The 27,391-nt window shown below is 33.8% G+C and overlaps 4 protein-coding genes across 6 annotated transcripts; 2 read left to right on the top strand and 2 right to left on the bottom strand.

Moving 5' to 3' along the window:
- Positions 1-75: 75 nt before the first annotated feature.
- Positions 76-5,563, top strand: LOC114189649 (pentatricopeptide repeat-containing protein At3g59040). Of its 3 annotated transcripts, none has more exons than XM_028078276.1 (8): positions 76-216; positions 311-602; positions 674-964; positions 1,363-1,611; positions 2,215-2,339; positions 3,250-3,348; positions 4,539-5,073; positions 5,309-5,563. In XM_028078276.1, exons 1-8 carry the CDS (start codon positions 149-151, stop codon positions 5,321-5,323), a joined length of 1,674 nt encoding a protein of 557 aa, XP_027934077.1. In that variant the 5' UTR covers positions 76-148; the 3' UTR covers positions 5,324-5,563. The 3 variants fall into 3 exon arrangements, with proteins under 3 accessions (XP_027934077.1, XP_027934079.1, XP_027934078.1); XM_028078278.1 differs by having other exon boundaries at positions 5,284-5,505; XM_028078277.1 differs by lacking the exon at positions 5,309-5,563 and having other exon boundaries at positions 4,539-5,263.
- A 1,007-nt stretch (positions 5,564-6,570) lies between these two features.
- Positions 6,571-9,113, bottom strand: LOC114190416 (thioredoxin X, chloroplastic). Its single transcript, XM_028079288.1, has 2 exons — positions 8,699-9,113; positions 6,571-6,984 (listed from the first exon to the last, which is right to left on the bottom strand). The coding sequence occupies exons 1-2, from the start codon at positions 9,026-9,028 to the stop codon at positions 6,778-6,780; spliced, it is 537 nt and encodes a 178-aa protein (XP_027935089.1). The 5' UTR covers positions 9,029-9,113; the 3' UTR covers positions 6,571-6,777.
- Positions 9,114-10,983: 1,870 nt separating this feature from the next.
- On the top strand, positions 10,984-13,991 carry LOC114189754 (putative pentatricopeptide repeat-containing protein At5g08310, mitochondrial). Its single transcript, XM_028078425.1, is given in 2 exon segments — positions 10,984-11,831; positions 11,834-13,991. Coding segments are annotated over 2 exon segments (2,547 nt in total). The 5' UTR covers positions 10,984-11,074; the 3' UTR covers positions 13,624-13,991.
- A 1,245-nt stretch (positions 13,992-15,236) lies between these two features.
- Positions 15,237-21,438, bottom strand: LOC114190955 (E3 ubiquitin ligase BIG BROTHER-related-like). The gene is made up of 7 exons (XM_028080051.1): positions 21,038-21,438; positions 19,978-20,356; positions 19,854-19,894; positions 16,855-16,896; positions 16,638-16,759; positions 16,450-16,558; positions 15,237-15,548 (listed from the first exon to the last, which is right to left on the bottom strand). Exons 1-7 carry the CDS (start codon positions 21,338-21,340, stop codon positions 15,498-15,500), a joined length of 1,047 nt encoding a protein of 348 aa, XP_027935852.1. The 5' UTR covers positions 21,341-21,438; the 3' UTR covers positions 15,237-15,497.
- Positions 21,439-27,391: the final 5,953 nt, after the last annotated feature.

Genomic DNA, 27,391 nt, shown 5'->3' with positions numbered 1-27,391 from the left:
TTTATTGGGCCTAACCCAAAAACAATAGTTCGGCCCATGAAATGTATATGGAAATTAGAATAGATATTTATATTTATCTAATATTTATAGTTACTTTCTGCTCCTTAATACAATCATCTTCTTTGGGAAAAATCCTCATCGGTAGATTATGTGTAGTCTCATTTCGAAGTCACACTGTCACTTGCCACACCTCCCTCTGCCACCCACTCGCACGAGGTAGAGTTATTCATTTCTCAATGTTGCGTTTTATGTGTATGTGTATGTGTATGTGTGGTTCGGTGATTCAACGTGTTGTGTTTTGTTTGTGTAGCAATGGAATTACGACGGTGAAGATGAGTGGGAGAATGGAGGTGGTGTGTAGGGGAATGTTGAAACCGAGGAAGTTCATGCAGAGGAGGAGGAAACTGGAGGTTTTCAAGGATCCTGCGGATGAGGCTCACCAGAAGAATTGGAGGAGAATCATGACCGAAATCGATGAGTCCGGTTCTGCTGTTTCTGTTCTCTCTTCTGAGAAGATTAACAACCAGGGTGTTCCTAAAGCCCTTATTGTTGGTACCTTGATTAGGTTTAAACAACTCAAAAAGTGGAACCTTGTCGTTGAGGTATACAGTTCAACTGTTCTTTTGGTTTTAGTTGTAGATGAGTCTAACTTCTTTATTACACGATTCTTTAGATTCTTGAATGGCTTCGGACTCAAAACTGGTGGGATTTTGGTAAGATGGATTATATCATGCTTATCACGGCTTATGGGAAGCTGGGAGACTTCAATGGTGCCGAGAAGATGTTGGCTTTGATGAATAATAATGGTTATGCGCCAAATGTTGTATCTCAGACTGCACTTATGGAAGCATATGGAAGAGGAGGCAGATATAACAATGCTGAAGCGATATTCCGAAGGATGCAGAAATGGGGTCCTGAACCTTCTGCTTTAACATACCAGATAATACTTAAAACATTTGTTCATGTGAGCATACATCTTTATTTTATTAATCCTTTACACTTTTACTTTGAAATTAATTCCTCTTATGAGTTATGGCCGCTAGGTGGTGTTTGTGCTGGTGGTTTTTGTACTTGTGTTACCCTGAGCTAAATTTTGAATAAAAGTCAAATATAATTGATGCCCCGCCACTTAAAGTAAACCACCTTGATGGAAATTGAATTTGATAGGAGGAATGTGTTCATTGTTCGCATATAAGTCTAAGCTGTGAATGAGGCAGCAACAATGACTTACCATGATTGTTCAATTCCCACACATCTCCCATGATAACTATGTTGAACTCGGTGAACATTTCTTAAATATTTTACAGACTGCTATTGAGTCTCTTGACTTTCAGTTTTACATTTATATTGATTCACTTACAGGGGGACAAGTTTAAAGAAGCTGAAGAAGTATTTGACAATTTACTGAATGATGAAAACTCGCCTTTGAAACCTGACCAGAAGATGTTTAACATGATGATTTATATGTTTAAAAAGGCTGGAAGTTATGAAAAGGCCCGTAAGACATTTGCACTGATGGCTGAACGAGGAATTGAACAATCTACAGTAACTTATAATAGCTTGATGTCATTTGAAACAAATTACAAGGAAGTTTCGAACATATATGATCAGGTATTCGCATGTTTATCACACACAACATTACTTTCTGAAGTCTGAACAAGCCTACTACTTCAACATCATATTATTTTTATCATTTCCAAATGAGGAAGAAACTGGTTTTGACTAACTTGTGTAACAAAAATGGTCTTGTCATATTCTGCATGAACAGTAACACGTTTAGGTACTTCAATTAAATTGTAAATCTCCTTCTTCATACAAGATAACCCATACATCTTAAAAATAGACTCAATTTTCAACTGTTTTGGCTTTCTACTTTTGTTGTATAGGCACGAACGGTGTCACGTTTCTCCATATAGAGGATTCGTTGTAGATTTAATTTCTGCAAGTAGATTATTTGAAATCTGTTTTGGTTTGCAAACCTTTCTCCGTGCTAGTTCAGTCAGATTTTTATTAAATTATGAGAATGGCGAAATTAAATCCTTGCAAACATCATCTACTTGGACTAATATTGTCAACATTTTGGTGGACATAATTTATTTAATCTTGAGGTATTTTCAAGACTTTCCATTAGTTTTCATCTTTTTTCTCTGTACCCCCTTTAATTTCTTGCTTATAATTAATTCATCAGATTTTGAAGTGAATGCCTAATTTTAGATGCAAAGAGCTGATCTCAGACCTGATGTTGTGAGCTATGCCTTACTTGTGAGTGCATATGGGAAGGCCCGGAGGGAAGAAGAAGCATTAGCTGTATTTGAGGAAATGCTTGACGCTGGAGTCAGGTATGTCAGGGAATTGAACTATTAATGCGGAAAATGAATAGCAAGCTGTGTAATTTTAATTATCAGCTTCGTAACTATTAGTTACTCGATGGATTTTAGTAGCCTGCTAGTCACGTATTCAAACTCCTATATCTGCAATCACTATTCGTAGCTAAATATCTACCACTTAAACATTGGTAAGTCTTGTTTGTTGCTATTATGAGAAAATCATTGAAGTGTTTAAATGCCCATCCTTACTATATCCACCTCAACTCTTATCTTCTGTTCTTATACAGATAGTTCTTCTCCTCCAAAAAATCTTGGATAATAAGAGACTTATTTTTATTTAAATTGGCTACTATTTATTTTTAGAACTTTTATTTTCTGAATATGTTGCTAAATTAGATACTTTTTTTTATTTCTGATGCATTGATATGTGATATTTCGTCCCATATCGGATGCTTGTCTGTATTCTATACCTATCAAATTAAGATACATTCCAATACTTTATGGATGCGTGTCCAAACCATATACTTAGTTATGCTTGCTATTTAAAAAATGAAAATGAAATGCCAAATAGGAATCAAACACGAGTCAATTTGTGATGTTCAAAAATAAGATTCATTTAAATGTATATGCACCTTCTGAGAAGGATTCAAATATAGGGAGCAATGCTCAGTGAAACTTAGTGAAGGTTGATTAGGTATATATATGGATTTAGAATTTCTAGTTTATCTTTATTAATTTTTAAGAAATATATTCTTAATTTAATTCTTTTTAAGACATATTGGGTCTTCTATTTTTAAGAATTAGTGTATCACCAATTCAAATACTAGTATCACATGCGTGCATTATAGGGTTTCATTTTATTTACTAAATGATCATTATTTTTATTATCATAGAAGTTACCATGGTCTCTTCTTTTTCACAGGCCAACTCGGAAAGCTTACAATATTTTACTTGATGCATTTTCTATATCGGGTATGGTGGAGCAGGCTCGGACCGTGTTTAAGAGTATGAGAAGGGATAGGTGAGTTGCATTTCCTTTCTTCTTCAGTCTTTATTAGACAAAAATAAATTATACATGTTTGGTTCTCCATGGTTATATTTGTATTTCAAATTAGTCATGGTCATTTTTTTGTATCAATTTTGTTCTCCAACTTATTTTTTATTTGGTCAACTTTTTTTCACCACTCAGGGAAAGCTTTTTTAGGGGCATTGATTCTTTCTGGTAATTGAGTCGCAATTGACAGTTAAATATCTGAAGGAGCTTTCATTTTGAGTAAATATAGGACTAAAATGAAACTTAAAAATAAGGTTAGCAGACTATACAGAGAAATATAAGGTTCAAGGTTCATTTTTCTTCCACCTCTCTGCTTTTTTTATTCCTCACCTAATAAAAAAGAGAGAGAATTATTGGGGGTACTGTTTTTTTTTTTTCCTTGGAAAAACACATTCACAACACAATTACTGTGGTAAGGGGAAAACAATGTGGGAATAAGAGATTTGAGGCAAATTACAAAATGAAAAACCCAGTCAAACAGCCAACTAAGAATCAAGCATGGATATGGATCCATAGCCCTCCTTTTTTATGTAGGAGGAAAAATAAACTCAACGAATACTATTGTTCACTAACGATTAAGGAGGATCTACAGTAGTAAATAAGAAAAAAAAATGAAATTTATGTAAAATACCTTTTCTCCATCAAAGCGCAGGTCATCTGAAAGGCCAAATACCAATGATGGATTGTGAGTGAATTCCCATACTGGTTTCTGAAATGAAAGTGTCAATTGCTTTAAATTCTGGTTTTTTTGAATCCTATTTTAGTCAGTCTTTGCAAAAAAAATTTCACTAACGATAAAATTTAAGGACTAAAACAACATTTTGTAAAGCCAGGGACATAATGAGATCATGCACGAAGCCGATGGCATAATGTTGGAGACTTATCCAGCAGTTAATTAATAGATATAGGTTTTAGGTATGGTCAGAAATAAACATCAAACATAATTTTCACAAATTCCAATGAATCCATATGGAAAAAAATTTCTCTTGATGGATTGAGATGAATGGACAGTTAGTGTTTGCTAACATAAATCTAAACACACTATTCAAATTCATGTACCAAGTGAATTTGAATTGTAGAATATATTCCTGTCTATATTATTATTTAGTGTACAACACTTAGCATTCTCCTCGTATCATTGTACTTTACCCACGCAGATTCTTTCCAGATCTTTGCTCATACACTACCATGTTATCGGCTTATGTCAATGCATCGGATATGGAGGGTGCTGAGAAGTTTTTCAAAAGATTGATACAAGATGGTTTTGAGCCTAATGTTGTCACTTACGGAACCTTAATGAAAGGGTATGCTAAGATAAACGATCTTGAGATGTTGATGAAGAAGTACGAAGAAATGCTTGAGCGGGGAATAAAGGCCAATCAGACAATTTTGACTACTATCATGGATGCATATGGAAAAAGTGGAGACTTCGACAATGCTGTTCATTGGTTTAAGGAAATGGAGTCTAATGGAATCTCTCCCGATAAGAAAGCTAAAAATGTTCTTCTATCTTTAGCAAAAACTGATCATGAAAGGGAAGAGGTTAATGAGCTCATAGTGCATTTCAGTGAAAATAAAAGTTTACCTAATGGTAGTGGCGTTGTTAGATTTGTTGAGGAAGACGACGAAGAAGATAATTATGAATATTTTGATGATCAGCTGACCAAGGCTTACGATGAACATACTGCAGAGGTAAGTTGATTAGTGTCAAGTCCCTTGGGATCTACACACTACAATTTTTGTACACTATGTAATTGTGGGGTTATTGTATTTTGTGGTATTATCAAGCAATTGAAAGTATTTTAACACATACCATCTTGACTACTTAGCATGTCTTGTTTTGCCATTGTTAATATGGGACTCAGATCACATTTATTCCAAATGCGTTATTAATTAATGCAGTGAATTCCTTTTGCAAACTTTCCAGCGTCATCAACAGTAACTCAAACGTGCCTTTATCCATCAACTTGTGAGGGTTTTCTTCAATTCCATCCTGTGTACGTGCCAAGTAACAATATTAGGTACATTAGCTTACTTTTAAAAAATTAGTGTAACCTATGCTGAATCTTTAGTTTATATCGAGCCCTTAATTAATTTTGTTTTTCATTTTTTTCATGAAAATGGAATTGGAGGTTTGGAATCATAAATACATTGCGATATCACAAATTAAGGGTACTTATGAAGTAAAATTATGTTTGGTTTAAAATATATATGAATCAATAGATTACCCTATAATTGATCTATTAGATAAATTATATTTCCATTTATTAGAACACAGGATTGGACCATGAGATGTAAGATCATGATTCGTGATCGGACTCTATCCGATCCGTTTAATTTATAAAGGTACACAATTCCCCAATGTTCGATACTATTAGACAAAAAGGCTTTCAATAAGGGATTTTGTAGATGATCGACCAATAAGTTTTTTATTTTTATTTTTTAATTGGCAAAGTTAGTGGTTATTATTATTTTTTTATTTTTTCTTTCCATATTTAGATTTGCATTGGTTTTTGAGAACTTGCTTCATAAGTTTAACATGTATTTGGTTTGGGTCATATTTTTTATTTTTTTCATTGTTTAATAAATTTTCATGTTATGATAAATAATAGATGTGATATGAACCGTTAATTCAAAGCACATAAAAACACCTAACTTTGCAACACTTTATTCTAAAAAATTAAAATATTATTTTGAATTATAAATAACTTACTACCATTAATTAATGACCAAATTAAGTATTGTTTATAAAACAATAATTTTTATAAATTTTAACTAACTAGTTTTTATCCTAAATCCTTAAAATAAGATATTAGTTCTAACGAATAAAATAATAAACACAAATAATAATATTAATAACATAATACATGATTAAATCACGTAAAAAAATAAACTATTGTCAGAGAAATTATTTAATTTTTATAACTCATTCTTATGAATTACATGTTATTATTAATATATTTTACATTATAAAATAAGTTCTTACTTAAAATTTTGTATTTAAAAAAAAAACACTTAAAATATATAACACTTTTGTGGGCATTTGTTAGTTCAGAAAATGGACATTATTTCTTTTTTTGAATTACTAATATTTTTTCACTCTTTTTTAAATTTATTTATTTTTCTCTTTGTATCTCACACTCTCAAATTTTATTTTGGGGTTTAGAATGAATGAGTTTCGACCCTGAATAGAACAGAAATTTACACAGCTGAAACAGCATCATTTTAGCACAAACTTCCTTCACCGCACTATGCTGTATTTGCAGCTTCCGATTATACAATTGTACAAGCCTGTTAAACAAAAGTTCTCCCCCGTACACTTTTCATACAAGACATGGAAACAAAAGTCTCATAGAACAAGTCGGAATTTTCAAGCATGAATGAATATGATGATGACTATGAAACTGATATCGATTTCAATAAATCATCAACGTACACTTTAAGTTTACTTTTTGTAATTGCACCTTCCCTTCTGCTTGCTGGAACTTCTTCCCCGTTCTTGAACAGTAATAACGTTGGTAATCCATAAACTTTATACTCTTCAATTAGCCGTGGGTTGGCATCATGATCAATCTTCACAACAGTTAATCGGTCTTCATATTCCTGCAATTTATTATATACAAAAATTCAGGGGAGAAAAAAAATTATGAACCTAAAGAACACTTTGACACTAGTTTCTGGGAAAATCTTGATATATATGTTTCACATTCAGAGAAAATTCTGCTCCATCAATCATGAATAAGAATGATCCAACCATAACTAATGGTCAGAAAAGCAATTTTTGGATTATTTCAGAGGAGTGTTGACAAAAACACTCTAACACAAACTTTCTCCTATTAGTTTAAATTTATTAAAACTATAAAATCACAAGTGAGATTCATTAAATATAAGATCTACACAATTTTTGTCATTTTTAACTACCAAACGCTGGTTCAAGGGCTTTTTAAATTCTTTCAATGATGGAAAGTCTGATTTCTTGTCATCATTTGAAACCAGGGAACAGCATCTTCTTCAATGGGTTCAGCTGCTATTACCAGTCATGCTCATCAGGAACTTCATAATAAACTAAAAATTGTTCCGTCAGTTATATCCATGGTAAACCTGAGTACCATGAAACTTCGGAAACACAAATTTAACATTCCTTACATTAAAGGGTTGTTCAAATGGGTCTACAAAAGGGGTTCCAAATTCACCATGGTCTTTACCTATGATTGATTGAGTTTTATTTAGCTAACAATTCCAGATGATTTTCTGTTGTTTCCAATTTGTTATCAGAAATTTCAAATTTGAAAAGTGTAGTCCTGACATCATTTTTTAAAGGCATCGCCATAAATTTTTCACAGATAACAAACTATTAATTCAGAATCCGATTTCCAGAAAACCAAATTCTGAACATGTTTTTGGTATTTATATTAAAAAAACATGTGTTAAATAAAATAATATTCAGAATTCGGTTAACCGAAAACCGAATTTTGAACAAGCACAACATGCTATCTGAGTAAATAAAAGCCCTAGTATGCTATTTTGATAAAAAGAAAAGAAAAACAAATTGACAGTGAGCTATTTTTGTAAAAAATTCCATCCACCACCCATTTAAGGTCTTTTTGATCAGTTGCTAACTCCTTGAATCTCGTTTTGTCAGCCAATTAACAAAAAGACCAACCTAACAGTAAACTCAATGCAACAAATAGGCAGTATCAAATAATGAAAGAGTAAATCTCCATTCTTTATATATCAAAGCAGAATTGCTAGAGAAAAATGTGACAAATTAACAATCCTCTAGTAGACTACGAGTCTATTTGGACAAGTTTATCTACAAGCACTTGAAAGAAAAAAAGAAAAAGAAAATCAAATTAGCTTGCATAAGGTAATTTTGTAGAAATTTTTAACTCCTCCATTGTCATCACCCTTTTACACAAAAATCACTGTTAGGGAATTTCCTAAGCAAACTTCTCACACATTTCTCATAATTTCTCATAACTAGTTTGCTATGAATTCCTAAGAGAGCTTTGCGTGAAAAGTTACCAATTGAAGTGTTTTTCTAAAATCTTGGACGACTTTCTTTAAAAACTTGAAACATCTGTTTCTGGAAACAAACCAGTTTTATAGAAAAGGCAGAAAAAATGTTTAACAAACACACACAAAAATTAACCTGCAATCAAGAATTCAGATGTTATACACAGCAGCAACGAATCAAGAAAACGTCCCAAAGAATGCATAAAGGTGGTTAACTAACAGAACAATAGTAGCTTCTGCTATAGGAAGCAAAAGAAAATGGGAATTAGAGAGAGAGAGAGAGAGAGAGAGAGAGAAAAACCTTAGCAAGGGATTCCATAGCCGGAGAGATGAGACGGCAAGGACCGCACCAAGTGGCGACGAACTCAACCAGAACAGGACGTTTCGCCTCCAACACCGTCTCTTTGAATTGGCTCTCGTTAATCTCCGCCACGCCGGCACCGCACGTCACCGTCAATTGAGGAACCGCAGAGGAGTAACTCCGGAATCCGCGTCTTGTTCTGTGAGACCAGAGCCTCTGCCTCGCCGCGACCGACCAGGAGCTAGAGACAGGAACAGAGTACGAGGTTGACGCAGATGCAGAGACTGTACGCACCGGAACCGGAGGGAGTGACAGTGTCACGGCGTCCATGTGTTGTGAATGAAACGATAAAGGAAAGGAAAAAGTTACGACGAAGAATCAATGTTATTTTTAGCGTCTGTTTTCGATTCCCCGATTATATGTATAATTATATATAACATATAAAATAAATATTCGTTATTTTGTGGCCACATACATAGATCATACACCACTGCAATATTCCTCACATCGATTCAGCGCCATTCACCATCAAATTAATTAAAAATTCTCAACATAGTTTTTGTCATAACACCACAAAATTAATTAAAAAACCACACACACACATAATTAAACAGAAAAGTACCAAATTGGAATCATTTTATCTGAAGTTATCCTTCTGAGTTGTGTGGTGTTACTACCAAATTTATAAACAAGAGAGTTCCTTATACAGAAGACATTGATTTTGGTGTTCATGTGATAAAAATGTATGTTTAATCTATAAAATTATGATAGTCTTACTTAAAGTGTAACATTAGAATGCGTGTAATAAATTACATTTAAGATTAGATTATAGTATATCTTTTAGTGAATTAGACGTTCTGATTCTCGCTTAATTTTTAGACCTTCTTTTATCTTAATTATTTTAATGACTTTTTGTTTTCTTGGTTGTTGAATTCTTCAGAAGATGATGATATACAATACATGTTTTCTGCGTATAAGTTATTGTATAATTCAAATTCTTCCTCTTTATCAATCTTAATCGTTCTATATGTAAAGGTGAACTGAAATTAAAAAATGTTTTGTTTTTATTAAAGTAAATGAGTACTGCTTTGTCTTAAAATATATGTATTCGATGAGAAGAAGATAATTGAGTATCGAAAGTATCACTTGGTTCAGATCGACAAGAGAATGCTAATTTACATGTGAGGATTAATATGAGGAAACAGAAGATGAATTTATGTGAGGATTAATATGAGGAAAGAGAAGATGAATTTGAGTGAGTTAGAAAGTAAAATTTTTGTTATTTTTTATAAGAAATTTAAGATTGAAATTGAGTGGATTTAGAAATAAAATTTGTAAAAATTTGTAAAAATTTTTATTTATATGAAATTAAAAATTAAGTCTAATCGAAAGGAAAACAAGATTATTAAATTGTCATTTATTGAAAATAATTTAAAATAATATTCAGGTGAGTTGATTTATTTTATAAAAAATATTTAAATGAACAAATTGAAAAAGAAAATTAATAAAAATAACAATAAAAGTAGTATTTTTCCATTAATCAATCATATGCACATAGCTCATTAAAGGATATCAAAACGAAAAAGAAGCACAACAAGACATGAATAAAAATATAAATGAGTTTAGGGTATCACGAGTGAAATTTATCATTATATTAAGATACACTAATTTAATTTTATTGTGATAAATCTTGTTTATCATTATTTAACCTACATTTAAATTTAAGAGATGAAATACTTATATTTAAATTCAAATTCAAATGGTGTATTATAATATTTATTAGTGTCTAAAATTATTTTATTAAAATTCAAAAATAAAAATTAAGAAACATTTCAAATATTTTTTAAACATAAATACTAATTTATATTTTATAATTAAAAAAAAATACTTTTAACTTGTTAACTTTATTTTACTAATGTTTGTAAAATTAGAAGTAATTATATAATTACATATAAAGGTGAAGATAAAAATAAAATTTTAGGGTTTAGAGTTTAGGATTTTTATTTTAAAATATCTAAATTGAAAATGAAATCCCTCGTATTTAAGTGGAATGTAATGTAAATGTCAAATTGAACCGGATTTAAAAGTGAGCCTAATTAAATGAATTTAAAAATCCAAACACTAGTTAAAACTCATTATTCCCAAATTTAGTTAAGTTTTTCTTATTTATAATCGAGAGTCAATTTTGGTTTCAAAAATTACTATTTGGTTTAATTTTTCAATTTCAAAATTTCATTTCATGATAAAGTTAGTGTAAAGTTGCATTACCCCAAACTATAACGACAATAATGAAAATGATAGCTAAAATGTTTACATCAGTGATAAAAGCTTATAAATGTTGAAAACCTGAAGAGTAGTTCGTGCGAAAGTGTGTTAATGGCTCTCGCCACCACCCAGAAACTCAAACTCTCTTCAATTTTCTCTGTAATCGCCAAATTCTCATATTCCACATCACCCCATAACAATCTTCATTATGATTCTTCTGTGGTCGACAACCTCGTCGCCGTCTTCACCCAACAGCCCAACGCCGCCGCGCCGGAACTCAACCGCTTCGCTCCCATCCTCACGCCTCCCCTTGTCGAGTCCGTCCTCACGCGCCTCCCCACTTGGAAACTCGCCTTCTCCTTCTTCCAATGGGCCTCCGATCAGCACCAGCATGGCTACCGCCATAGTTGTTACACCTACAATACCATCGCATCTATCTTCTCCCGCTCCCGCCAAACCACCCATCTCAAAACAATCGTTAAAGACCTCGTTGAGTCCGCTCCTTGTTCCTTCACACCCGGCGCGTTGGGCTTTCTCATTCGCTGTTTGGGCGAAGTGGGCCTCGCGCAGGAGGCCCACCACCTGTTCGATGAAATGCGGGTGAAGGGTCTTTGCGTTCCGAATGATTACTGCTACAACTGTCTGTTGGAGGCTCTGTCCAAGTCCGGGGAGGTTGATTTGGTGGAGGCCAGGTTGGAGGAGATGAAGGGGTTTGGGTGGGAGTTTGATAAGTTCACGCTGACGCCTGTCGTGCAAGCTTATTGCAAAGCTCGCAGGTTTGATCAGGCTCTGAGGGTTTATGATGGGATGAAGGAAAAGGGTTGGGTTGATGCGCGTGTTTGCTCTATGCTGGCATTGTCGTTTTCCAAGTGGGGGATGTGGATAAAGCGTTTGAGTTGGTGGAGAGGATGGAGGGAGAGGGGGTGAGGCTAAATGAGAAGACTTTCTGTGTTTTGATTCATGGGTTTGTCAAGGAGGATCGGGTTGATAGGGCCCTTCAGTTGTTTGAGAAAATGTGTCGGGTTGGCTTCACTCCTCCTGTTTCGTTGTTTGATGTTCTCATTGGAGGACTGTGTAAGAGTAATGATGCTCAGAGAGCTCTGAGCTTGCTTTCGGAGTTGAAGCAGTTTGGGGTTGCCCCAGATGTTGGAATCTTTACGAAATTGATATCGGCTTTTCCAGACAGAAGTGTGATTGCCAAGTTGCTGGAAGAGGTTCCGGAAGATAAAGAGGAGAAAACTCTCGTTTTGATTTACAATGCTGTTTTGACTTGTTATGTTAACGATGGAATGATGGATGAAGCCTGCCGCCTTCTTCAGATGATGATTCAGAGCAAATCCAGTGATGTCCAGATGGATGATTTCTTCAAGGACAAGAGATTGGTTTTCCCAAATGCTGCTTCCTTTAGCATCGTCATTGATGGCTTACTCACAAATGGTCAGTTGGACCTCGCTCTAAGTCTTTTCAATGACCTTAAACAATTTGTTGGTAGGCCAAGCGTTTTGATTTACAACAATCTGATCAATGGTCTCTGCGATTCTAATAGATTGGAGGAGAGCCGTGAGCTGTTGAGAGAGATGAAGGAATCAGAAATTGAACCAACTCATTTCACTCACAACTCAATTTATGGATGCCTGTGTAAAAGAAAGGATGTCTTAGGAGCGATCGATATGTTGAAAGTGATGCGTGCTTGTGGGCATGAACCGTGGATAAAAAATTCCACACTTCTTGTGAAAGAACTGTGTGATCATGGCAGGGCTGTAGAAGCATGCGATTTTCTCGACAGCATGGTCCAGCTAGGTTTCCTTCCTGATATAGTTTCCTATTCTGCAGCAATGGGGGGTTTGATCAAGATTCAAGAAGTGGACCGAGCATTGAACTTGCTCAGGGATTTGTGCTCTCGTGGCCATTGTCCTGATGTGGTTGCTTTTAACATAATTATCAGAGGGCTCTGCAAGGTCAACAGAGCTGCAGAAGCTGAAAAATTGTTGGATGAGATTGTAGTGAAGGGTCTCTGTCCCTCAGTTCTGAGTTACAATCTGCTTATAGATAGTTGGTGCAAAAGTGGTTCTGTTGATAGGGCGATGTCTCTTCTGTCGAGAATGTCTGAAGAAGACAGGGAGCCCAATGTCGTCACTTACTCAACTTTGGTGGATGGATTTTGCAGAGAACGAAGGCCTGATGATGCACTCTTGGTTTGGAATGAGATGGAAAAAAAAGGTTGTTCTCCTAATCGAGTTGCTTTTATGGCACTTATTTATGGTCTTTGCATGTGCAATAGGCCATCTGCTGCACTACAATATTTACGTGAGATGGAACAGAAAGAAATGAAGCCCGACTCGTTCATTTATATTGCATTGCTCAGTGCTTTTCTGTCTGATATGGACTTGGCCTCTGCATTTGAGATTTTTAAGGAGATGGTTTATTCAGGATTTTTCCCAGAATCCCATGATAAAAGTTACCCCGTTGTGATGGATGCAATGGACAAATTTTCCAAGGATCACAGAACATCTTCTGGTATGAAAGATTTAAGTGAAGAGGGGAAACTTCCTATGCATTGGGAAACTTCCTACGCATTGCTTGTAAACCGTCGGAGTAGAAAGGTTGATCAAATTGGTATGCCACTGTCAAAGGAAGTAGATGTTACATCGGACAAGTAAAAATTGAAGCATTTGAAAAGAAACAAATGTACACAAAAACATGTGACGCTGCAGATAATTTGCCTACAAAAAGAACTTGAGCTCCAGAATTTTCAAAGATACGCGTTACTTGATTTGGATCCTAAGTAATTCAAGAGAAAAAGAGACATAACAGCTGATCAAAGGAGCGCTATGTTTCTGTTCTTTCCGTAGTCATGCCAAACCGTGGACAATGTGTTGATATTTCGTTTTTCTGTTGTGACAAACACAACCAGAGCTCAAAATTTTTTTAAGATGCACAAAGTGGCGAATTTTTTGTTATATTTTTTTATAATACTTCATGTAAATGTGATTTTCCTCCTTTCATTTCTTCCTCTAGTTGACATTTATTATTTTTTTAATTTGAAAGTAAAAAAAAATGTCTTTTCCTTTATCTAGCAATATAGTATGTTAGTTTAATTTATTTAACTTTTACTTTTTATTTTCACTCAAAACTTCCCTCTTCTCTTTAATAAAATAAAAACATCCCTCTTCTCCACTTCATATTTTCATATTACTATGTTTTTTTTATACAGTAATATTTTTATTTTAGTTATACAAATGTATTCAACATATAAATTATTTTTTATTCTAGTCATACGAAAATTTGTTTAAAAGTTTATAAATATTTAAGATTAAAATAAGACTTAATAAATGGTACATATTATATCTTAGGTATGATATAACTATGGATGTCAAAAAAATCCGTATTCGCGAGTATCTACAGATAAAATTCGTAACGGATAGAAAATGGATACCCACTACCTGCGGGTACGGGTATTTTTGATATTCGCATGTTAACGGAGTGGGTACGAGTATCATAGTATCCGTACTCGTGGATACCCGTACCCGCTAAACTTATTCCCTTGACATTCTTCTCTTTGAATTTATGATTAAATGTTTATTTTTTAAATAATTTTGTAAATACCCGCGGATACCCGTGGATATGAAAAAAATATGTGGGTATCCGACGAATATGAATACGGGTACGGAAGAGATATTTATCCAACGGATAGAGTATGAGAGAACTACTACCTGTACCCTACCCGCCCTGTTGACATTCCTATATATGACGGAACCTGTAAAGTCGTTATATAATAGACTACGAGTAATTTTTTTTTTTATCATTAGTCAAGTAAGCACCAATCGATTAGTCACATCTTTGACCATGGATATTCAACTGATGGTGAGATTAAAAAGGGAGATTTTGAAAATTTGAGGAACCATTACATGTCTGAAGATAGCTGATATATCTTACTAAAAGGATATACCTTTGTGCATATTCTAAATTAATCCAGTGAAGTATTCTAACTATGTTGTTTTAAAATTTGATTCATTTGTTGGATTAATTTATAACATTTTAAACAAATATTCTTAGAATTTGATTGATTTCCTGAACTGATCTAAACAAAACACTTTAATCTTCCATCATCACAACGTAGTGTAATTTTTCCTCCCTTCATATACTAATTTTAGATTTGATCTCATTTCCTATCTAGCTTTTCCATAAAACGAATTTATTGCTTTGTGTAGTGTATAATTCCGGTGTTCGGAATCCCGTCACATATTTGCATTCTCCGAAATTGAGATGATAGTAGAGAAAAACATCGACAATAATCATCAGAGTTATCCTATAAAAGAACTGGCCAATTTAACGCCATTCATTCCATTAAAAAAAGACAATCTAGACTCTAGAGAGCTGGTTCCAAAAGTTACATGTTACATTTAAAACGAAGGAGCTGGAAATAAGACTATCTCCCCCAACATGGCAATGCTATTAAAAATAAGGGAATATTAGGCCCCATCTTGCACAACTTTTCTTCGATTTTATGTGGAGAACATCTATTAAATCCCTCCTACAAGTTGCTCCCAGAAGCAGATACCTCGGTACTACAGACTGGGCAAACCTGCCGACAAAGAGCCAAGGAATTTGATAAAAACTATGGAAGAATTTATGAATTGTTGATACATTACAATTAGGTTTTGCAAATGAAACTTAAACTACTAGAGAATTAAAACAGTTATCGTGAAATAAGTAATAATATATATGTCCTGAACAATGAGGTAGAACAATCATTATTCAAGCATCAACTCCACACCAGCTTAAATGGTCTTAGCTAATTTCTTCGAAGTTTAGTTTAGCTTGTGGCCAGTTATTTTCTTTCTAAAAGCTTCCTTCAAATTCGGATAGTGACAAAATGTTTAATCGATGAGTGCATAAAACCTTAGAAGGGATATATATATCAATGTCTGCTAATGCCAGTGAAATATTTAAAACTCCACACTTTCTTAAAAAACTCAAGGAAATGTCTAATACAAGCTATAAAACTTAAGAAGATATAGAGCTGTGAAACATGGGAATAAAATCATAGAAGACTGTTAGTTTACAGCTAGAAATAGCGAATAGAAAAATCAAGACTATAAAAATAGTCAGATGTAAAATTGGGTCTGGTCTGTGAAAGTTATTAAAACATGTGGATGTATGTGTAATAAGGAGAATCTAGGTTGTAATGGATTGGTAAAAAATGAAGACAAAAACAGATATACTGTGCAATTCATGCTCAATTCCAGGTATTTAAAGCAGAAAAAGACCAAAACCCACATAAGAGTATATATGCACCCTATAATTCTCTTAGGATTAGGGCACAAAAGGATTATCCAACCAGAGGCAAAAAGGTGTGCGCAAAAAACCTAATGGAACCATAAATTAGAACTTGCTTGTTGAAATTGGAAACTAATAGCTACATGAAAATATGCACGTTGACCTCATGTATGTAAATATATGAAAACGATAAGGCAAAAGCATACCTTGTTTATTTTCAACCAATTGTTGATACACTCAGGATGGTACAGATGTTTGCAGGAAAGATGTGTTAAAGAATCACCATCCTCAAAGTCCACCCGGCAAATGACGCACCTGAAACAGGGTCACAACAATTAGGCACCCTGATATCATTAACAAAGTTAAGTTTACAAGTAACAGAATTTGCACATACGAATCATTGCTTCCATGCTGATCACTCCCAACCTTGTAGTTGAGTGAAGGCAAACCGGCAATAGTATCAGTTGAAAGTCCTCTGCTCTCGGTTCCAACTACTTCACCCAATGCCAGTAATTCCTGAAATAATTGAAATTTACTATCAACCATGAGACACCAGGAGACCAAGAGGGTGGACAGCATCACACAAACTTTGGTATGTAGATGAAAGTTACCTCGTATGAAAGTTCATCTGGATCAACGTCCTCCCAAGCATCCTACAAAAACAAATGATTAACAGGAAGCACTTACAGAATTAACAAAAATACATGAGTTGTGTGATTAATATTACATTCCAAAAATAGTAACAAATCAATCCAGCCTAACTGATTCTGTGATTACAATAACATGTGATAATAAACAAGACGAAAAAGCCAAATCAGAACAAGATATTCTGACAGTACTAATACGCCCCTAAACTTTATTTTAGTTTTTGTATTTATTTATTTTCTAATAATTTCTCCTTTTTCTCAGACATGCAAGTAAATGAAATAAGATTAACCTTTTATCTCAAAGACTTTGACCCCCATAAATACATATGATTTTTTGTTAACAAAGTTATCACCAATTTACTATTAAAACAGGCTAAAGCTACTGACAGAGCTTTAGCAGGTTGTCAATATAACAGGCACTATCTAAAAATAACGGAGCAATTTAGACATAGTCTTGGCCATCACAGCAACACTGAATTGTAATCTAAAGGGAGACCTTTCCGTTTTAAAATCACTAAAACTCACCATCATTGAATGTCTGCAACTACTTCTAGCTCCATACACACGCAATATTTAGGAAATAATCAAAATCACAAATCTTGCCGTTTTATGTCCACCCACACACAGCTGGGATTTCACACTTCTACCATTGTTCAAATTACTTTGGGACTTGCTCATTCTCAGACAGTTCCGACCTTGATCTGGTCTTCAATTTCAGTGATCAAATTGTTTAGGTTCATTAGGTATTTCTCAGTTCTTTTCTGCAACTTCTTAAGACTTCTTGACCTGACTTTTAGTTCATTTTAGTTTACTAATTGGAATTTGGGGACTTAACTCACATGTTTGGAAATGCATTTTATACTCACGTCACGTCATCCTGCAAAATCATGTCCAACACACAAAAGCTACCTGTATTAACTTCTATATGATGTGGATTGAACTTGACATGACAAGAATCCGTAGTAATTAGTAGTTACCATACTTTTTGAAGTACAAAGACTTGAATCTCTTAGAATTATCAACTTTGTCCTTTACAGATTGCTAACCAATCTGCTGTCACAGATAAGCCATAAAATAAATAAATGGTCCCCAATATAAGCCTATCATCGAATAGCTTTGGTCGCATCCCAATTAGTTTCCAGTGCAAAAAATATTTGTTTTAGTGAGCAAACCTCCAATTTCAAAAAACATTACCCATAAACATCTGAAAAAATAAATTACATATGTAATAAAGTATTCAAATAAACGATCCAAAGAACCCAATCAAGGTGAGAGGTGCTTTATTCTTTTTATCCTTCCCTATAGATAGGAAGGAGGTTCCTGAACAGGTCTGGGAAGGGTATTTATATTCAGAGCCTGACCCCACCCCCAAAGGCAACAAACTTACCATGGTGCCAAGGCTTTCCCTCGGTGCAAGTAAAATAATATACACTATAAATGATAAATAGATGAGAACAATTGAAGTTACTAAATTTATTCCAAAATAAATTACAGGTCAAGCTTGTCTTTGAAAGAATTTAGCCAAATCAAATCAACATATGTTTGATGAGCTATTAGGAGATTCTCCTCAAGCCAAGTAAAAGTAGAGGAACTCTGGCAATGCCAACAGTTCATTGACTACAAGCACCGGTAACTTCTCAATCATCCTTTTTTGGAAAATGAAGTTAAGGTGTAGGAAGGCATAGTTATCAATAGAATGCAGCACTAATTCCATCACAGCATGTTACAGCCTGAGGCCACCACAAACCTCATTTCATGGAGCATTTTTGCCCTCCTTCATTTTCCAACACCCTCACTACTCAACTGCACACTCTACCCATTCCAATGCTCATTCTCTGTTCATACCCCAAGACGCAGGTTGCAAGCCTCATTCCTTTTATACACCTGCTCTGCTACTCAATCCCTCACCACTATTCCTTTTTGTAATAATGAATATGATTAATTTTGGATAACTTTTACTTTTCAATATATGGGTGTTAGTATAAATGTAATATAATAGTCAGAATAGCAGCCATTCAGCTATATGCAATACCGCTCCAACATCTTTTTGGGGGCAAACATTCCCTCCACACTGATATCCGGTAATCATATAACTATGGGTATAGATGAATTGCTAACCATAAGACAGCATGAAAGGAGGTTGACTGTTCTAATAATCGCCAACCTCTAAAAATGAAAAAAACTGCTTTAAAACACTTCCTAAAGTATCGAAGTGGATATCTAACTGAAAAATAAGGGGAAAATGTCCCTGAAATGATAAAATCTCCAAAATATCCACACAAAAAAAGCCCCATTCTAAAAGTGTGAAATAATTAAAAAAAAATTACCCAGGGGGGAAATTATGACCCCACACAAAAAAAACACATACAGAGACAATGCTTTATTGAGTGTCCAAACACACATGACAACAAATCATACACTCTTAATTTAGTAAGCTCTCTAGAGTGTAGTGGTAGAAAGTAGAGGAAAGAACCATGCCGTAAATGGATTTATTGAAAACTTGGAATTGATAAAGCCAAATGGCATCATTATATATGTGGCCAATTCTATTGAGTTGGATAAGGCTTGCTCATTTTTGTTAACAAAATAAATTAAAGATTTGAAATTGAAGAAGCCTGGGCTGTTTAAGTAAAATCTCGTAATCCTATACTTATTATACTGAATGCACAAACAGTTGAAGGGAATAGCTGGTTGTCTACCCTAAAAAGTGATGCAATAGTGGAAAGACCAAAAAAAAACCTCCAAAGTATCCTCAAAAAGAAAATGTCTCCCCTGGGTTACGATAATTTCCAAAAAGGATCAAAATATGTCCATAACTAAAGCAAATTTCCACCCACAGGTATTATATTCCAAGGAACCATAAAATACACCCCAAATTATACAGTACAGAGGTTTCACACCTTTTAAATGTTTGGTATTGTGTCTATGGGTCTGTGTGAGAGTACATGTACAGAGACATTTACCTGAGAATTAGCACCATGTTCCTCTACGTCCTCTGCCTCCCCTGTATTTGAAAAAGAAATTAGTGGTTATTTCAAAAAGAATAAAATAAAAACCTATTAATTACAGTCAGCCAAGAAAACTTACGATCATTTATCCCAGCAAGAGCCAACAATCTAGCTGCCATCTCCCTCTCTTCAGCTTCCTGTAATGCTCTAGCATAAGCTTCATCGCTTGAAAAAACATCTGGGTCAAATTCAATGCTGGGATTATCATGTTCTCCAGCACTAGCATGGACATCAAATGCATCTTCATCTTCATACTCCTCATTATCATCATCTTCATCATCGTCATCATCATCATCATCATCCTCATCATCCTCATCCACATCCACATCCACATCCACATCAGTACCATCATGTAGATCATCAAAATCATCTCCATCATCATGCAAATAGCTTTCACCTTCCCAACTACCATAATCACTTCCTTCATTATTCATTCTCAGCATCATGTATGCCCTTTCCTATTTAGTAATTAAAAACACAATATCAATAAGAAGAATGTGAAAATAAAAAACAAAAATCCAACCCTGTAGTTAGTAGTTTATTGACGTATAAGTATATTATACACATACGGAGGCGGGGAGCCCAATTAAAACAACTTACTAAATCACATTCGTCATACAACAACACTCATTCCATATCTCTACATGGAACAGGACAGTTTGATCAACATTAAAATTAGTTGGTTTCGTGAGTGTTAGCCCGAAAACTTCTGATGTGAAGTTCGGTTTTGATTATCTATCATTAGAGAGGAAACAGCTCGGGGGAGAATCATAACTGTTATACTTCAACAGCAAAGCTGATCAAATCAGACACCGATTCACGACATGAAAACATAGCTGTTTGTGAAAGACGGGTGAAAGAGTACAGCAGGGACAAGCAAGCGCTACTAAATAAAACGAAACATTAACCTAAATACAATTTAAGTAAAACAAAATTTCAGTAATACTATAGGGTTTAAGTAGCTTCAAGCATCCTGATACAGAAAATCATTTTGATTACTCAGTACTCGTAAATCACTGTCAAAATTGGATTACTAAGCTTATAGTTCACTTGATTTTGGTTTCTAACCGCAGGTACAGAACTAAAGAAGGAATATAATAGAATGAGAAGAAGAAGAAGACGACGAATAAGAGCGAAACCTGCTCCTGGAGGGTTCGAGCGAGAGCAAGGTCAGCATCGACCTGGCTGAGATTAGTGAAAGGGGTTCGCGTAGGTTGGCGAGGGTTGAGCGCAGATCCAGTTGGTTCTCCTTCACCTACATCGGCTTCTCGATCTTCTTCCTCTTCCGCCTCCACTTGCTCTGCCATGTGCTCCTCGCCATTCAAATTGGAATGCTCCTCCTCTAGGTTATGATTGTTCGATTTCACTCCTCCTGAACCTACTTTCGCGGTGGCGGTGTTATTGTTAGCGGCGGCGGCGGCGGCGGCGGTGTCGTTCTCCATGCGAACGCGAGAGTAGAAGAAGCAGAAGAAGAAGGAGAAGAAAACGGTGAAAGAGAGAGGAATTGAAGATGAAGCAGGCGGAGATAGATTAAGAGGATCGAATCAATCGAAGAGAATATATGTAAATATGATTATATAATTAATTGTTAATTAACTTATTATTACACGTTATATATTTTATATATATATATATATATATATATATATATATATATTAGAAAATAAATAAATAGGAAATGAAGGTTGGTGACGTTAGAGAGAAAGATCAAAATCAAAATCAAAAATGAAAAGGTCCACACGAAGGAATAAGGAGACGCTGTGGGCTCCACAAGCTTCGACGCTCCGATTCAACATCACCGTCCATCACCGTGCTCCCTAAGATCAACGGCTCCTCGTGCCGATTCCCAGTAACTTAAAACTTGGGGGAGAAGACAACGTGCTTGTTTTACTTTTTGAAAAATTATTTGTTTCTCTTATATTAATTATCAGGTAACGAAAACAAAAAACAGGAAGAATACCTCATCAAATGTATGTATTACTATAATTCTCTTTTTAAATAACATTTTTTGAAGCACTTTTTTATATTTTGACAAATAATAACTAATTTTGTAATTTTTTCTTTATTAATTTTAAATAACTTTGAGTGTGGTTCATTCAACTTATCTTGGAATTAAATTATTTTCTGTAAGTAGATTTTGAGCCATCCACCTAGTAAAAAAATGAAACATCTTTCCTTTGAGGTGAAAAATATCAAAAATTCTAAAAAGTTAAAATACATAACATTTAAATTACTTATATGTAATTTTTTTAAAATATTTTATTTAGATAGAATCATTAAAATTTTTTATTTTCCAAATTTAAATATTTAAATAATTTTAAATACATTTGGTATAATGTGTAAAAAAATTATCAGTGAAATTTCAATTTTCTAGTGTTTTTAATGAATAAATTTTATTGTGTTAATTTTTTAAGTTTTGTTTTTGTTTTTTATTTTTTCATTAAATAAGTCATTTTACATAAAAAAGAAAACAAATTTGAGATATTATTTTATATTTTATCGTTCAAACGTTCTATTAATATAGACATCACATCTAAAATAAAAATTAAACTTGTGCTTGTACTAAAGTTATTTAAGTATAATAAAATTAAATATGTTTTTAATCTTAACGATTATTAAAATTTGAATGAATTATTTTAATCAAAATTTGTTAAATTTATTTCTGAAACGTGTTTCTCATAATCTAAAACCTTATTTATAATTAAGAAATTTTATTATATTAATTGTCTATCTTTAAAGCACTATACAATTACATAAATAAATTTTGGTTCTTAAAATATTGAAAAATCTGAAAATAATTATTTGTTTAAACTTTTAGAGTTGTTTGATCTCTCTACTTTTAAAAATATTGATTTTATTCATCCATATACCAAATTAGCTTCACATCTACTTACACGTGTCAACCACTTATTAATTATCTTTTTAATTAAATTAAAAATATATATTATTTTTCTCCATCATTTTATGATTGATTCTTTTAACCCCATTATCAATCACACAATACATAATACACAACCACTTCACCACACCATTCTTTCAAGATTTATAATCTTCTTCATCTCTGCCCAACTCAACCAACAACAATGAGAACAATAAACATATCAAAATCAAAATCCATATCACACACACTCTTATTTTTTAATTTAGAGGATAATGTAATTTGTGTGTAGTTACATTTTATTAGTTTGAATTGTATTAAATGAATGAGTATTTAAATCATTTTAGATTTTAACTTTTAAGCTACACACAATATGTTACTTTTAAATTAGAGGTTAATGTAAATAATTAAGTCAAATGACTTTTGATGATTTTTAAAGGTTGTTACTTAGTTTTATCTGTGTAAAAGAAATAATTATTTAAATCATTTTAAGCCTTAATTTTTAAGGAACGTGAGATTATCGGAATAGTATCATTTATTATTTTAGGCTTAAATACTTTTTTGGTTCTCATTTTCGTAATGTTTGTTGCGGATGATCCTCATTTTCACAAAATGTTTAAAATGGTCATCATTTGTACCGAATGTTTAGAATGGTCCTCATTTTCGGAATTTGTGTTTTATTTGGTCCTTTTCTGTAACGTCGTTTAAATCATTAACGAAACATTGTACAGGTGGCACGGTTTGTATTAGGGTGTGTTACGTGTACTGTACAGGTGGCTAATTAACGTTAATTTTTTCAATTTAGGAGACATTTTGCAATTAGGGAAATTTCTTTATCTTCTTCTTTCTTGAGTTCAGATTTGCAGAGGAAGCAACTAATACTTGTCATTTCATCATTGGATTGCAGTTGCACTCTTCATTTCAATTTTCTAGTTAATCATCATCAACGAGGTAAGTGGGTTCAGGATTTTCTAGGTTGTGTTTGCTCGTGGGTTAGGGTTTTCGTAATTCTATTTTTGGGTTTGTTTGTCTTTCAATTGTTGTGATGTTCTGCATGGTTTCTAAATTACTTCCATGATTTTGTGTAGTTTATGTTTGTAGGTGGGGTTCAGTGGGGTATTATTTTAGTTGGTTTGTTTGTCGGTTGTCGATGTTGGTGTAATGGTTCCCATTATTTTATTTGTAATTGATTGTAGCAGTGGTCCCCCATTGCGTTAAAGTAGGCTTAATAATACATTTTTTTTTATCTGTGTAATGAGTGATGATAGGTTCAATGTTATTGTCCACCACAGTGGTGAAGTAGAGGCCCATGAAGAGGCTGCTGAAGTAGAGATTGGGGATGCCAATGGTCTGAATAGTGATGTTGAAGTGGAAGGTGAAATTGAAGTGGATGGTTGTTTTTATTCCTGTTTAAAAGCATGTAAAGATTCCTTTGTCTTTTGTAGACCCATCATAGGTTTGGATGGTTGTTTTATAAAAGGAAAATACGGAGGTGAGTTGTTGAGTGTTGTGGGTAGAGATGCTAATGATCAGTTACTGCCCTTAGCGTATGCTGTTGTGGAAGTTGAAAATAAAGAAACTTGGACATGGTTCTTGGAATTGCTTATTGGTGATCTTGGAGGTATTGACGTGTGTAGGACAATGACCTTTATGTCTGACCAACAAAAGGTTTATTTAATATATGTTCAATTTATTAATTTTTGTTTAATGTTGTAAGTACTAATAATTTTATAATTGCACAGGGATTAGTGCCTGCCATTCAGGACCTATTACCCACTGCTGAGCACAGGTTTTGCATGAGGCATCTGTATGCAAATTTTAGAAAAAGATTCTCTGGCCAAAAATTAAAGATACTCATTGGAAGGCTGCTAGGAGCACACACCCAGCAGTTTGGGAAAGAGTGATGTTAAATTAAAGAGTTAAATATCGATGCTTACAAATACCTTATTGTTATACCTCCAAGGTATCTCTACTGTACGAATACATGATTTCTATACAAATACCTGATTTCTGTACAAATACCTGATATCAATACTGACGTTATTATTTATGCAGGTTCTGGTCCAAGTCTAGATTTAGTGGTCGAGCCATATGCGACACAATTGTCAACAATATGAGTGAAGCTTTTAATAGTGTCATAGTGGATGTAAGAGGCAAACCCATAATCATTATCCTCGAGGAAATCAAAGTTTATTTAATGGAAAGGTGGGTCACCAAGAGAAAAAATGTTACAACTTTTGAAGGAAACATTTGCCCAAAGGTCCTTGACAGACTACATAAGGAAAAGGAGTTAACCAAATATTGGATCCCAAGGTTAGGTTTTTGTCTTTTTTAACACAATCAACTTATTCGTGTACTGATATGTGTAATGATATTTGCAGCTGGTCAGGAGAAAAGATATTTGAAGTGAGGCACATATCCATGGTTGGAGATAAGTACACAGTGAATGTGGATGCTCAACATTGCAGCTGTAGGAAATGGCTTCTGACTGATATCCCTTACTGCCATGCTATTGCAGCAATGAATTTCATCAATGTCAATGCTAAGGACTTCATACCAATATGTTTCAGGAGATCCACCTATGAATAAATATATCAATCCATCATCTTTCCAGTCAATGGTGAAGTCTTATGGGAAAGAACTCCCTAAGAGAATCTTACCAGGAAGACCCAAGAAAAAAAGAAGGTTGGAAGAGTGAGAGTTGAGAAAGGATAACACACAAATCAACAAAGGAGGTCATAGAAAAAAATGTAGCATATGCCGTCAGATTGGACATAACAAGAACAATTGCCCAGATAAGCCTGTGGATGAGCAGACTACAACACCTGTTGAGACTGCACCAGATGCCCAAACTGCTGAGAATGCACCAACTGCTGAAACTCAAACAACTCAACCACCAAGAAATGAAGTGGAGAGTCAAGCAACACCACTACCAACACCAGAAGAACCATCTCAGCAGTTTAGGATGAAATTACAGACTAGGAGGAGGCCATGATAGCAGCTACAAACGTCTTAGTTATTTTTTAGAATTTTTGATGTAGAATTCATTATTGATGTACTGCATTTTGACTTTCCTTAAACTTCGTTCAATTTCACTTTTGCCAAACATTGATGTAGTGCATTTTGATAAGGATGAATTAATGTTATGAATTTAACTTCTTCCAGACTTATATCAATTTAATTTTTCCCAAACTTAACTCAATTTCACTTACTTCAATGCTCAGATTAAGATGTCATTTTGAACATGTTGGGACTAATATCAACATAATCAAACTAATTCATTTCTTCATTTAACAATAGTGCAAAACAGATTGGACTTTAAAAGATTACATACAATAATAGTACGAATAATACAATAACAACTCAAGTGAACCCTATTACTAACTGTACCCTCTTCTCAGCAACCTTCAATGACTTCTCCAAATCATTAATATGCCTCATTTGTGTCATGATGATGACATCCTTTTCATCAACACCGCCATTTGAAAAAGTTGCAGCCCACATTATTGGAACCACCACTCTGTAAATCAATAAACCAAAAATTAAAACCAATTTATTATTAACACAAAAATAAAAAATAGATTGTACCCAAAATTTTCTACCAATATTCTTTGGAGTTCTTGCCATCCTCAAAGCAGCCATCTCTCTACAACTACAAATCGGGGTTAATTCGTTTCTCGTTGAACCACCAATAGTGCACGAAGTGATACAACACGGTTACCTCCAACCGATTACAACCAGAGGTAAAGGAAGAAGATTGGGACCGTAACATACCTATATAATGGGATTGCAGGAAGAACTTCAATTCTTAGTAAGAAATTTTTTGAATTTCCATTTAAACTGGAAAAATTTCTTAGGTCAAAAAATATTTAACAATGTAAAAGTATATTGTCTCCTTATTTTGACAAATTTAAGAAAAATTACTATAGCCTCTATTCAAAGAGGAGAACAATTGGGAATGGAGGAACAAAATTGCCAAAACTCACCAACTGCCCAAACATTCCCTACCAAAACCCTAGCTCACTTAATACACCTAATACACCTGTACAGTACACGTAATACACCCTAATACAAATCATGCCACATGTACAATGCTCCGTTAATGATTTAAACGGCGTTACAGAAAAGGACCAAATAAAACACGAATTGCGAAATTGATGACCATTCTAAATATTCGGTAAAAATGAGGACCATTTTAAATATTCTGTGAAAATGAAGATCATTCGCAACAAACACTACGAGAATGAGGACCAAAAAGGTATTTAAATCATTTTAGATTTTAACTTTTAAGCGACACACAATATGTTACTTTTAAGTTAGAGATTAATGTAAATAATTAAGTCAAATGACTTTGGATGATTTTTAAAGGTTGTTACTTAGTTTTATCTGTGTAAAAGAAATAATTATTTAAATCATTTTAAGCCTTAATTTGTAAGGAATGTGAGATTATCGGAATAATATCATTTATTATTTTACTTACGTACTTAATAATTATATTAGGTGTTAATATTTTTTATTTTATAATTGAGAAGAAAAAAACAAATTATTCTATCGTGTTGGGTACGACATTCTTTATAAGTACATGTTTTCTTTTAAATGTTGTCTGGTATTGAAC

Source organism: Vigna unguiculata, chromosome 7, assembly GCF_004118075.2.
Source record: "Vigna unguiculata cultivar IT97K-499-35 chromosome 7, ASM411807v1, whole genome shotgun sequence".
Taxonomy (NCBI): domain Eukaryota; kingdom Viridiplantae; phylum Streptophyta; class Magnoliopsida; order Fabales; family Fabaceae; genus Vigna; species Vigna unguiculata.
The sequence above is the reverse complement of the archived record's forward strand: the minus strand, read 5'-3'. Positions and strand labels throughout refer to the sequence as shown.